The sequence below is a fragment of the Brachyistius frenatus genome, unplaced genomic scaffold (assembly GCF_029030835.1).
Source record: "Brachyistius frenatus isolate BFR_SWC_R1_liver_20210118 unplaced genomic scaffold, ASM2903083v1 Contig_80, whole genome shotgun sequence".
NCBI lineage: Eukaryota > Metazoa > Chordata > Actinopteri > Embiotocidae > Brachyistius > Brachyistius frenatus.
In genome coordinates, this window is record NW_027210679.1 from 157,128 (window position 1) to 170,886 (window position 13,759).

At 40.4% G+C, this 13,759-nt stretch overlaps 1 protein-coding gene across 2 annotated transcripts; it reads left to right on the plus strand.

The window, feature by feature from the left end:
- Nucleotides 1-379: 379 nt before the first annotated feature.
- Nucleotides 380-13,484, plus strand: stat3 (signal transducer and activator of transcription 3 (acute-phase response factor)). Of its 2 annotated transcripts, XM_069709085.1 has the most exons (24): nt 380-578; nt 3,340-3,489; nt 4,013-4,256; nt 4,347-4,439; nt 4,572-4,653; nt 4,758-4,858; nt 5,080-5,231; nt 5,601-5,759; nt 5,934-6,026; nt 6,166-6,225; nt 6,318-6,347; nt 6,443-6,536; nt 6,631-6,678; nt 6,776-6,859; nt 8,519-8,617; nt 8,757-8,892; nt 8,987-9,039; nt 9,128-9,222; nt 9,387-9,526; nt 9,614-9,835; nt 9,953-9,995; nt 10,663-10,722; nt 11,769-11,866; nt 12,138-13,484. In XM_069709085.1, the coding sequence occupies exons 2-24, from the start codon at nt 3,362-3,364 to the stop codon at nt 12,176-12,178; spliced, it is 2,355 nt and encodes a 784-aa protein (XP_069565186.1). In that variant the 5' UTR covers nt 380-578; nt 3,340-3,361; the 3' UTR covers nt 12,179-13,484. The 2 variants fall into 2 exon arrangements, with proteins under 2 accessions (XP_069565186.1, XP_069565187.1); XM_069709086.1 differs by lacking the exon at nt 10,663-10,722.
- The last annotated feature ends 275 nt before the right edge of the window (nt 13,485-13,759 follow it).

The following is a 13,759-nucleotide window of genomic DNA, read 5'->3' on the forward strand; positions in this document are numbered from 1 at the left end:
GGCGAGAAATTAGAATGCCCCGAGGTCAATAATCAAGTGCCCTGGTGTTATTAAACTCTTCATGACGTCGGCATTGCCAGTAACTCAGATGACTTCCAGCCTGGCTGTTCTGTCGAAGTGCTCGTCCTCCCTCCGGAACAACGAAGCGTGCCGGCCTGCTCTGTGGTCTATTCGCAGGGAGGGTTTGCGAGTGGTAACAGCTCAGTTGCGACAGCAGTCAACATGGCGTTCTCAACCAACCTTCTCATTACGCCCCGCCTCTTCTGTTTATAAACTGGATTTTGATTGGCTACGGCAGAGTTGCCGACTGCTATTGGCAGTTAGAAGTGTCAATATGGTGCTTTTCTGCGCTCGAAAGACTGCAATGTGAGGGGATGGGTTGGGCGTCAAACTGCGTTTACGTCGGAGAAGTGTTTCTCGTGTTGGCAAGAAAAGGAAAAGATTTTTGAGCGCTCACCCTCGCTTTTGTACGTTCACTTTCTAGAAAAGTTTTCACTGGCAGTCGTTGTCAGTGTATTTTAACAGAAAAGTAGCTGTTTTTGACGGAGAAAGTTTCCAAAGAAGCGCCAACGAGCTCGGTAAGCGACTTTTGCTCTATTTAATATTCTTAAAAAAAAAAAAAACCCGAGGTCAGGTCGTTGCGGTTATTTTGTCACAGCAGGACACATTACTGCGCGGCTAGTTTCCATCCATAATGCTGCTGAACAACTGCAGCACCGTGACGAGGTTATAACTTATTCATGCAGGCGAAACGTACTGTGCCAGCGTTGTTACATAAGTTATTAACTACATTATTTTTTTTTACTACAATGTATCCGTTCTGCTTCTCATGTAGCGAATAACATTACAAGAACCGCCAATGCAGTCTTGGTTTCGTTATGTTTTCTACTTCGCTCGTGTTTTCTGGATGGCTTAGTTTAATGAAGGCCATACGTCAGGAGTTCTTCTCCAAAGTCTGTACCCTGGGTGCATATTTGGACCCAGTGGATGATATCCAGGTCATTGTTTTTGTGTTTGGCCTCAGTTGTCACGCCCATCTCCCATCCCGTCTGCAGGTCACCGTGTCTGTCACCTGGCACTGGGATTCAAATCCACATTTCCACATTATTTTTTTTTTTTATTTTTTTTTTGCAAAAATAAATTGTCCACATTTTCGCAGAATCTTAATTTTGAGTTTGGGGAATTTTGAGTTTTCTCAGAGTCAGAGGGACATCATCTGCCATGCTGCCACACTAGTGACGGGGATCGCTGAGTTTTGAGACGATCAGACTCAATATAATTTTGCTTATTTGCCATACATAATGGTACTTTTGTTGTCACCCTACGTTTACACATACCGTCGAAGTAGAAAACTCATATGGTTGTTGTTTTCTTTGTTTGAAGTACTTCCTGGAGGGTCATTTACATGAATGACTCAAAGAAACACGTTGTGCTTTATAATTTTAAAAATATTTGATAGTCAAGAAACCTTGCTGGCCTGGCAGATTTATTTATGTTGATTTATATTGAATTGTGCTCCCGTACCTTGAGTGTTCAGGCAGAATCCTTGCCTGGGACACCCTGATCAATATGTGTGAAACGTGAGCATTGTTCAAAGGGTCCCCCTCATCTATAATTTAAAACGTGCAACCTCAACAAAATGTCTCAAGTAATCTGATAACTGACAACATGTTCCGACTTTGTGGACCTACTAACGTATCATTACTGTACAAATTAAGTCTTGAATGTTTCTAACATCTGACATGAACTAGTAATCTTTTTTGAAATAATAATTAATCAATAATATAACAGTATGGTGCATTTTCTGCGATTGTACACACTGATAATTCTCACAGAGGGTCTCCACCATATAAGAGTTTTATAGCCACTTCATTTAGGTGGTGAGTTTATTCAATGCAATAAATGGAGGGACATTATAAAGGTAGTGAAAATATATTATACAGTCAAAGTCCCAATATCTCAACTTAATATTATTGACAGTTTAAAAAAAAAAAAAAAGATTGAAGGAATTGCCCTTGTGTTGATAATGACTCGGCTGCTCTTTGATGTGATCCTCTCAGGGTTTTTTTTTCTCATGCCCAGAAAGTCACACTGTGCATATACCTTGTTTTCGTATGTCAGGGAAAGAGGAACACAGGTCATTTGAAAACGGTGACATCTGTGAGACAGTTGTATATGTACCTAAAAAAAACAACCTCAACCATATGATGTCAGTGAGAACAATTTTTGTAACTGAAGCATTGTGACTTTCCTGGGATGCTGGCAGGATTTAAATAATACCTAGAAAACACAGTTATGTTTCACTTTTGCCTAAAAGTAGTGAAACTATAAAATGGAGCCTGAAACGGATTAACCCTTACATAAAGTGTGCCTGTACAGTCCCACATGTTACATTTTTACAGTAGACATTTTATTTTTCAAGCACAGGTTTAATCATTAACATTGATAACGGCTTTATTGAGGCCATCATTAATATTGTGAGTTACACGTGCTCTTTCTGCGACAATTTTCCATAACATCTTAGGTGGAAAAAGAAGCAAATATTATAGCCTTTTAATGAAGTTTGTTTTGTAGTTAATGATGTTCAGACTTGATTAACTGTATGTATGTAGTTAGTGGTGGTGTTTTACTTTTTACCCTCCAAAATGTTACGCAAGGATTAAACAAAGGCTTCAGTCAGTCATTTAATCTGGCTGGTAAGGGAGACAACTTTTTGTTGTATTTATTGAGCGTCTGGTTATTGTTACAGTCTAAAAACCCTCCAGGGAAGAACGATAAGACGAGAAGGCTAACCTGCCATGTGGATCTGATGGCTCATATCTGTCTCTGGCAGCAGGTGTTTGAATATTAATGAAATACTATTACTCAAGTAGCACCCTACTTCTCAGGAAATGAATATGAAGGAAATCCTGAAAGCCAAATCTTCTCAATTCTTATGTCGGAGATTATGGCTCTCTGGTTTCAATTCTACACTTACTGTGGCTTTCCAATAGCAAAAGGAAGTGCGTTATTGTTTCTTGCAAATACCTTGAGGGTACAGCCTCGGCCAAAGATCATCAACTCCTGTCTGCGAAGGGAATTCACAGCTGTTCATGTTAACCTATATTTCTCGGTGGAGGCGTGGTGTTTCAGTGAACAGGAAGTGGCTGTGCTGAATAGGAGGCCTCCCATGGGTCTGTCATCCTTTTCAGAGAAAACATGATAATTTAGCCATTTCCCTCTGGAGACAGTTATCCTGTATTTCTCATTTGAAGTAATCAGCCGTATGTGTCCTCCTGGAGATCTTCTCCTTGATATCCTGCTTTAATCTTTGTTGTTACTCATTTTTTGTGTGTGTAGGCTTTAGGCGGTATATGTCAGGATGGCCCAGTGGAACCAGTTACAGCAGCTGGAGACCAGGTATCTGGAGCAACTGTACCACTTGTACAGTGACAGCTTTCCCATGGAGCTGCGTCAGTTCCTTGCCCCCTGGATCGAGAGTCAGGACTGGTGAGCAGTAATTGAATTCGTCGGGTCTATTCCTGTTTGCTAACATGTCCCATTGAACTGCTTGTATCTGCCACTCCCTCCAGACTGGCAGTTGGCCAATTGGACAGCTATTGTGTTCGAGCCCTTTTCTTTTTCCTTCTTTTTATTTTCTCATAACATCCTTCCGGGAATCTCCAGCATATGATGTGTTAACAGTTCACCTGAGCAATATTTTGCGTAGTGATACTTTTTTCCCCCCCACAAAATTAAAATTGGAGTAGTGTCTGCAAACAAGTCATATTTTAATTTTCTGTGTTAATTAGTTTCCATGTTTTCCTAAAAACTCCATAAAAGGTTCCAGTGACATTTGGTGAAAAAGTTAAGCCATAGGTTGAGGAACATAACACCATGTTCATTTTTAATGTACACTGGAATTCACGTGCAGAAACAAAAGATAATTGTTTTTTTTTTTCTCAAGTACTTTCTCTTGGAGTTTGACTCATGTGAGTAGAAACTAGCTACTAACTTTACCCTGTTTTACAAGGGCTTACGCTGCCAATAAGGAATCACACGCCACCTTGGTGTTCCACAACCTCTTGGGAGAAATAGACCAGCAGTATAGCCGTTTCCTGCAGGAGAACAATGTTCTCTACCAGCACAACCTGCGCAGGATTAAACAGCATCTGCAGAGCAAGTACCTGGAGAAGCCGATGGATATCGCTCGTATTGTTGCCCGCTGTTTGTGGGAGGAACAGAGGCTGCTGCAGACTGCCACCTCTGCTGCACAGGTATGTAAAGCCACCTCAATCTAGCTTCAGACTCCATGCTATTATTTAGAAATGGCTCTAAATGTTAGTTTATCACGTCTTCTTTCACAGGATGGCCAGGCAGCCCATCCCACAGGGACCGTAGTGACAGAGAAGCAGCAGATACTGGAGCACAACCTCCAAGACATCAGGAAGCGGGTGCAGGTTAGTTTCCATCAGAGACTCACTCGTTAGTATTTCAGTATGCAGTATAAAGCTGTATTACCTTGATATAATTTGAATTTTTTTTTTTTTTGGCATTAATATATATACACACTATCATCTGTTTTTCTGCAGGATATGGAACAGAAGATGAAAATGCTTGAAAACTTGCAGGATGACTTTGACTTCAATTACAAGACCCTGAAAAGCCAAGGAGGTATATTCTCGTTGTCAGTTACTTCGCTTTATCAATGGTATTAACAGATGAAAATGCATGTAGCTTGTTAGCCAAACTAAGATATGTTGACCTTTTTTTTCCAGAGTTGTCCCAGGACCTGAATGGAAATAGCCAGGCGTCTGCTACCAGACAGAAGATGGCTCAGCTCGAGCAGATGCTGAGCGCCCTCGACCAGCTCAGGAGGGTGAGTCTCTTTACTAGAGTGACCTTCATACTAATTTGAATAGTTAAATTTGAGGTTGAAGATTTAACATGTAGCACCTTTTAAAGGTTGTTCTTTGTACTTCCGCCTTCGGTCTGGATAGTAGCAGTTCATTTTTGGAATGCTGAACAATGACACAGTTTGGAGTACAGATAAGTGATACGCGTTCATGTTTAATGGGTGCTGTGCTTGTTGTCTTGTAGCAAATCGTGACAGAGATGGGAGGCTTGCTGACTGCCATGGATTATGTACAGAAGAACCTGACAGACGAAGAACTGGCAGACTGGAAGAGAAGACAGCAAATTGCCTGTATTGGAGGTCCGCCAAACATCTGCCTCGATCGCCTGGAAACATGGTAACCATTTTTAAGAGTTAAGTTTTTCGAATTAAAATGAGGAGCAAAAAATTCAAACAATCGCCTAAATTAGTCGTCAACACTTAAATGATTTATTGTTTAAAAGCTTAAAAAAGCAAAATGTGTTTTTCGTTGATCAAAGATTTATTTAAGCAATATACAAGAAAGAATTTTGTTCAAATCTTGTAAATGCAACAGAAGGTTATGAGCAGTAGCTATTATTGTCTTTCCTCTTATAAATTGATGATTATTATTTTGGTGATATTTCATCATCTGGACAGACAACAACCAAAAGGCGTCTGCTGCAATAGAGGCATGATTCATCTTTTTAAGATGTCTGACTCAAACTGTGTGTAACTTTCCATTCAGGATCACATCCTTGGCCGAGTCCCAGCTGCAGATTCGTCAGCAGATCAAGAAGCTGGAGGAGCTTCAGCAGAAGGTGTCCTACAAAGGAGACCCCATCATTCAGCACCGACCCGCCCTGGAGGAGAAGATTGTGGACTTGTTCAGAAACCTCATGAAGAGGTACTCGATGATCTGCATCAATTGAATTTTTCATTTTCAGGATGACTTGTGAGACGGTTCCATTGTCTGGGAGCTGCACTTTAAAAAAAAAAAAAAGTCAATTTACCGTTAGTACTATATTTTGTCTGGATGTTTGCTGAGAATCCCTGAAACATGACCCGCTTTGTGTTACAGTGCTTTTGTGGTTGAAAGGCAGCCTTGTATGCCCATGCATCCAGACAGACCTCTGGTCATCAAAACAGGAGTGCAGTTCACTAATAAAGTCAGGTAAGATTCAGGTTTACACCACTGAAGCATCAGAAACAACATACAGATCTTTACGCATTTTAAGTACGATATTTAATGAGTCCAACAGTTGCATCATCTTATGTACTAATCAGTTTTCTCTTTGCTCTTATTTTTCAAGGTTACTGGTAAAGTTTCCTGAACTCAATTATCAGCTGAAAATTAAAGTCTGCATTGACAAGTGAGTTTTTTTTTTTTATTCCAACATTTATACTAAGTCTTGACCGGTTAATAGAAATGACTGGTTACTGACTTTAACTGTTTATTTTTCAGGGAATCTGGGGATGTGGCTGCAATTCGAGGGTAAGACTTTTAAAAACACCCTTTTAATCCTGAGCATTCAATCCACATCATATTAGAAACGAGTCTTACTTCCTGCTCTGTCACGACTCTCTTAGGTCACGAAAGTTTAACATCCTCGGCACCAACACAAAAGTTATGAACATGGAGGAATCCAACAATGGCAGCCTGTCAGCAGAGTTTAAACACCTGGTGAGTAAAAGATACAAACCTCTGACTGGTTGAAAGTGAAGTGGTTTTCTGATAAAGGCCCACTGTGGAGCACTGACTTCCTGTTTTGTTGCAGACCCTGCGAGAACAGAGGTGTGGTAACGGTGGCCGGACCAACAGCGATGTAAGTACTATTTCCGACTCTTGGTGGGGTAGTGAATGTTACCTCATAAGGATGATGATAGTTTCATAAAAAGGCTTTAATAATCTCTTTTCTTTAGGCCTCCCTGATTGTCACAGAGGAGCTCCATCTTATCACGTTTGAGACAGAAGTCTATCACCAAGGCCTGAAGATAGACCTGGAGGTGGGTACCACCCCGTTTCATGAACTAGGAAACGTTTCTTCTTCCTCAGTTCAATTTTCACACAACACTAGAAGTTCACATTCCCAACATGCAGTTTTGTTCTTTGACACCCAGTACAAAGTTTTTCACCAGAAACATTAGTCATTTACAAAGTCTCCCGCCTCCAGACCTCTTCTGTCACAGCTTCTAAATGAGTTGTCAGTTAAAAATAAATCACATGAACCCAGTTTTTGATCTAAGCCCAGTTAGCCCACGCAGGGCACGACAACCATAGCCACTTTAATATTTATCTCGAAACAAATTTTGATTTTTGCAACTTCCCCTAATGTCTTGTTGGTGAAAAACCTAATGTATTATACATTATGTATTTCTTTAAACAAGGTTCAAGGTTAATTCAATTGTTATTCCGACTAAATCCATATAGTCCAACAAGGTGTCACACACCTCTAACGTTGTTCACGACAGGTGTAACATAATAATTTTTGTCTGACAGATGGTGTGTGTTGCAAAGACAGGCCATGAGACAAGTCAGCTTGTATTATTAGTCAAAAGATGCTACGTTGCTCCTGTTTATTGCCCGACTTGATTAACATGTAATTCTCAGTATTTCACTTCAGTCTACTGTATTATCGTCATATCAGTCTTTTGTGAAGTCTCAACGTCAACATGAGTCTCTGAACAAAGGATAACCTTCGTACACCGGGGTGATATGTGTAAGAACAGCAGCAGGTCTTGTAGGTGTAAGAGCAGTTTAAATGAGAGGACATCCTGAAGAATTTCTATGATGAGACAATGTACCGAAACAGTGTTTATGCCTGGGGGGAGTTGCTGCAGCGTAGATGACGCGCGTGTGTGTGAAAACGTAGGTGTGTTTTTTTTCGTGCGCGTTTGAAAAAAGATTTCACATATTTGCGGAGTTTCTATGTATCTGCCGACACCAGGAAGACTCCTGAGACCAAGTTACATACTGTAGAGTCCATGTGCGCCCAGTAATGAGCAGGGCTGTCTGTCTAGTTAACATGGAAGGTATCTCAAGATTTTGGACAATAAACTTTTATTGAATAATTAAATTCAGAAGTGATTTGACTAACAAGGTATTTTTTTAAATTTGATTTTTGTTAACAGCAACAATGGCTTGTTTTAATGAATACTAGTTTGTAGCCCATTGTCTACCTTCCTGTGGCAGGAATGAAACGTAGTTAATGAGTTTATGTTTCCGAAAGTTCAAAACGGCTAATATCTTTCCAAATTTATGGAAGTTGTGTTTCCTTGTGTATTCATATCAAATGAGTGCGTTTGCTGTTGCGTTACTGTGCGACAGTCCACGTGAGGTTGCAGGACTGTTTTCCCTCCAGCGAAAAGTGAAATGCAAAAACAAAAACAGAGCCCTCTCCTCTTCGTCTCTTTTCTCCTCTTCGTTTTTGTCTCCCTCTTTATTCTCTTGTAAAATAAAAAAAATAAAATCCTGCAGCAGCAGTCCAATTTTGGGATCAACGGACCACCGCTGTTAAAAGCCAATAAGGGAAACACTGCTGCAATACAAAGAGGAACATGTTCATTGTGTAGGTTATATGTTTTCAAGGAATATCAAAATGTTCTGAAGGAGAATATAAAAATGAACACGCTAAACACGATTTATTTTTCATTCCATTCGTGCAGACTCATTCCCTGCCCGTGGTGGTCATTTCCAACATCTGCCAGATGCCCAACGCCTGGGCTTCCATCCTGTGGTACAACATGCTCACCCCCCACCCAAAGGTAGACACAGCACCCTCTGGTGGACAGGGGCTGAACTCTGCAGTGGGAGAATTTTGACACAGTTCAGCTGTAGATCTGTTTGAAGTGGAAAAATTGAAATGTTTTTCAAAACGTGTTGCCTTGGGGTTTCCTTCCGCAGAATGTGAACTTCTTCACCAAACCTCCAGTGGGGACATGGGACCAGGTCGCCGAGGTGTTGAGCTGGCAATTCTCCTCCACCACCAAGAGAGGCCTGACCATCGAACAGCTCACCACACTGGCTGAGAAATTACTAGGTAAGATGAGAAGCCCTAAAAGTCTCCAAAATCACCCTGCTTGGCACTTTTCTATACACTGATTTGTGATTTTATTCTGTGATTGTCTACATAGGACCTTGTGTCAACTACTCTGGATGTCAGATCACCTGGGCCAAGTTCTGTAAGGTACTTCACCTGAAAACAATGAGTACGTCCGCCTGCCTCCTTGATATTGTATTGCTTTGTTGACGTTATTTTTCCCTCCTCTTCGCAGGAAAACATGGCTGGCAAAGGCTTCTCGTTCTGGGTGTGGCTGGACAACATCATTGACCTGGTGAAGAAGTATATCCTTGCACTGTGGAACGAGGGGTGAGAGGTCGTCCTTTGTTTACACTCGTGTCCCCCAAGGCGTTTCAGGAATTGCCTGTTGGCTTCCTTTCTTGTTGTCGAAAATGTTTTCACATCTCGGTTTTTAGAATAGGCTCGCTATTATTAAATTTCTGCCCGTGTGTATTTTTGCTGCCTGTCAACAGGTACATCATGGGTTTTATCAGTAAGGAGAGGGAGCGAGCCATTCTGAGTCCAAAACCTCCCGGCACTTTCCTGCTGCGCTTCAGTGAGAGCAGCAAGGAGGGGGGCATTACATTTACGTGGGTGGAGAAAGACATCAGCGGTGAGTATTTTGGATCTTTACTTTTCTCGTGATATTTTCCAGCTGGACTATTTTTCTGTGACACTGAACGTTCACGTGTGTTCGTAGGAAAGACCCAGATCCAGTCAGTGGAGCCCTACACCAAGCAGCAGCTCAACAGCATGTCTTTCGCCGACATCATCATGGGCTACAAGATAATGGATGCTACCAACATCCTGGTCTCACCTCTGGTTTACCTCTATCCTGAAATCCCCAAAGAGGAAGCCTTCGGAAAATACTGCAGGCCGGAAGCAGCTCCTGAACCCGAAATGCCGGGAGACTCAACGAGCAGTAAGTCACTGCCTTGTTCTGTATGCTGTCTATGCAATTAAAAAGAAAATGCCTATAACATCCTGATCGTAATTTTTTTTTTTTTAACTGATAAACACCTTTTGTTCCCCTCTACAGCTATCCAGCCATACTTGAAGACAAAGTTCATCTGTGTTACCCCGTAAGTATCTGTTTCACTTCCCTTATATTTAATAAGTATTTACAGGAAAGACACATGCCACCCAGTGACCGCCACTGATGTTAGCCCATATTAATTGCTGCGGATGTTTCCTTTTTTTGAAACTTTGTCTGTATGTGGCACCTGTGCCTGACAAAACTAATTTTGTGTTCTCACTTTGACTCATTTGAGGAACAATCACTGTGTTCAGACTAATTGTTTGAGCCCAGATATCTATAGAATCAGTAAAGACTGCTGTTCACCCATGCCATCTGGCTGTCTTCACAGAGCACTTGTAAAGGGGATTAATTTCCATTCTCAATATGAGAGTAGTCACATGCAACACTTCCATTTCTGCAGGCTGCTGTCTGCACCAAAGTCCCCCCCCCCAAAAAAAAAAAAAAAAAAAAAACCCGGAACAGCAGCAATCTTAACCACTAAAACTACCTTTACCCATTTATTTACAAATGTGAATTTGTACTGGATATTCGAGATGAACTAAAAAATAAAAATAGTGGAGTCTCAGCTGCAGGTGAGTGTGATAGCGAGAGGCCGACTGGCATCAGGGGAGTGTATAAACAGGCCGTTCAGCCATGTTTGTTTTGGTTGGTAGTGGGTTTGATGGCGTGCTGCGAGGTTTGCTCAGTGAGATCCTGACCTGTCTCCGTAGGTGTCCCTCCGTGTTCATGGACTTGCCGGACAGTGAGCTGCTTGGGAACGGATTCCCAGGGTAGGCCACTCGGGGGGAGGGTGGCATGTAGGGCTGTGTGTGCTTCTTGTCAGTTTGTCTGTGTGTTTGATGGGTGGGTTTCAGGGACCCCACCCACACATTATTCCTGTTTTTGTGTCCCAACTCACAGCCACTGTTTCTGGTTCTAATACAAGATCATCTCCCTGCCATTCATCATTTTTTTTTTTTTATTTGGTTCAGGTCATACTCATGTCTACCACACATTTTTGTCATAATCCTACATCCAGATCTGTTCCAGTCTAAATTATTTTTGCTGTAATTGTTTGAAGAATTACTTTTTTTGTATTTTATTATTATTTTTTTTTAATAAATTCCAGATAATAATAGTATTATAGTAGTAATACTATTATTTCAAATTTCATCATGATTTGATGGGAAAACGGACAAGGCAAAAGCCATGTCAGTTCAGCAGAAGAAGGAAACCAAAAAGAGGGAACTGTCTTTAATTAAGCCCGAAGAAAAGATTGAGTAATGGCCTGTTCGATCCACGTTGTCCACTGTGCTAACCAACTGTTGTGAACTTGACTGAAGAGTATCTGTCATTAACATCCATTCAGTGTGCCATTGTGTTCAGACCTGTGTAAGATAAAAGCAAGAAACAGTAAATAACATCTCCCCAGTCTGTCCTAGTTTGATTTGCATTGTATTGTGGTATTTAAATCTAAAAAATAGTTTGAATTTATCTGAATTTTACAAGTTTTTTTGGCCATAGATTTACAAACCGAAACAAATGCTGAAGTGTCTCTCACTATCTCATGAGACTGACGGAGTGACTTAATTACTCTGAAGTTATTATTAAAGCAGAATGACAACCTCAGTGTGACGAAGAGAAACACTTTAGGTGGCTATTTGCTCATCAGTTCTGGTAAAGAGGGACAACAAGGATGTCGCCACAGTAGTTGTCTCGAAAGTACATCGACTAACTCAAATAGTTTTGGCAGGAAATGTTTGTGTGGCCGTCAGCGGGAATTTTCCTTTGTGGCATTTTACAATTTGTCTTTGTTGTTTTGTTTGTTTTTTCACAGCACAAACTCTGGAAACACCAGTGACCTGTTCCCCATGTCGCCTCGCACCCTCGACTCCCTGATGCACAATGAAACTGATGCTAATCACGGACATTTGGGTGAGGCACTTACACATACACACACATATTTGTACTGGTGAGGACATTTGTTAATATAGTGAATTCCCGGGCATACACTTCCAAACATTTACTATCAGGACTACTGTAGATGCCCCGAAATCTAGTTTCATCATTTAAAGCCAGGTGTTACATTTTAAATCATTTAAAGAAACCAAAATGTCCTCTCAATCAACATCTAATCCTTAATAAGCACAGCTTTACCTGATATTCATTTCTTGTTTTTTTTGTTTGTTTGTTATTTTGTCCATAGATTCCATCACTTTGGATATGGATGTAGCATCACCAATGTGAACACGAAGTTCTTCATTTTCTTCCTTTGTTGGGATTTGATGATGATTCTTTTCTTCCTCTGCACTCACAGTCTGCCTGTACAGTTTGTTTCTTGTTCTTATGTAAAAAAAAAAAAACATACTCACTTTATAATAGATGAAGATTTTCTTTTCTAAAAAAAGAACCGCAGCCTATTTTGATTTTGACTGTCCCGCTGTAGAGTGAGAAACATTCGATGGATACTGACCATGTATATTTTAGGCAACATCCTGCTTCCCCTTCCTCATCGATGTTTTTCAGTACCTTAAAGCATTTAAACACATGGAAGTGTATTTTTGAGAGCATTGTATTTTTGCTTTGTTGACTTTTTAAACGTTAATGAACTCGTGTTCTTTTCTTTGAATAAGGAAATGTATTGACAGTAATTGTTGTATAAGCTGTGCTGCTTTCAAAATGTACCGGTTTTGATGCATTCGATGGTCTTTTCCAGAATATCCCTGCCAAACGTAACATCACAGTTGTTCCACCTCGCTGTGTCTAAAATGGTTTCTGTTTCACAATGGTTTTTACGCAGAATTGAATATTTCAAATTTTTCCCGGAGCTACTTGTGTTGCAAAACTGAAGGCAGATGAAGAGACAAGTAGTTTCTGGCACTTGTGCGTTTATTTTCCTGTAAGGTTTTTTTTCCTCTCTCTCATTACAGTATTGTGACGAGTTAAATATTTGTAAATGTAAATGTGGTGCAGTTTTTTGTCACTCCCACTTGAATACTCTGTTTGTAATCATGTGAATTGGACTTGCTTTTGAAATTTTAATATTTTTGTTGTTCCTGATTTCACCTGATATGATCAGATATGTAATGTAAATCATTTTATGAACAACTTAATACAGATAATTCACACGGTGAGATGTGTAGCGGTTGACTCTAACCTTTCATACAGTTGAGTAAACCGTGTCAATTGAATGCAAACTATTTTCATAGTCATGCCATGAACGGGCTTGTTTTCTTGGTAACGGTTGGAACAAGTAGCGCTCCGACTGTTATCTTCCTGACTCTGATATGGGCGTTATTCAACTGTGTGGTATCATGGTGCCAAGCCAGACGAATGGTGCACAGATCTTTCACATATGAAAGCAAGTTGTTGGTGTTTTGGTGGATTAGAGATTTCAAAATCAAGCCAAGTTATTGGTGCAACTTCAGTTTGCGGCCAATTTAGTGATTTTATAATCAAGAGCAAATTAAATACGAGGAGAAAACAGCATAGTGCATTAAATATATGTGTAAGTAATAAGTGTAAATAAACCAATTTGATTAATCACTCCCCAGCCAGTAGTGTTAACTTTTTTTTATTGTGTTTGAAACAGGAATGCCAGTAAAGCAGTTTTCAGTGATCTATAAATGAGTACAGGTGATTTCAACCATACCTTTTATCTACTATCTTCTTCTGTTCATTAAATCCTGGAGTCATCTTAAAGCTGCAGGACACTTTTTTTTAATTATTTTTTTTATTATTCATCGCCATTGTTAAATACAACACACCACACCATCTGCCTCTGTCTGATGAATAGAGGTGTTGAGTGATAATGCACCATCCAGACAG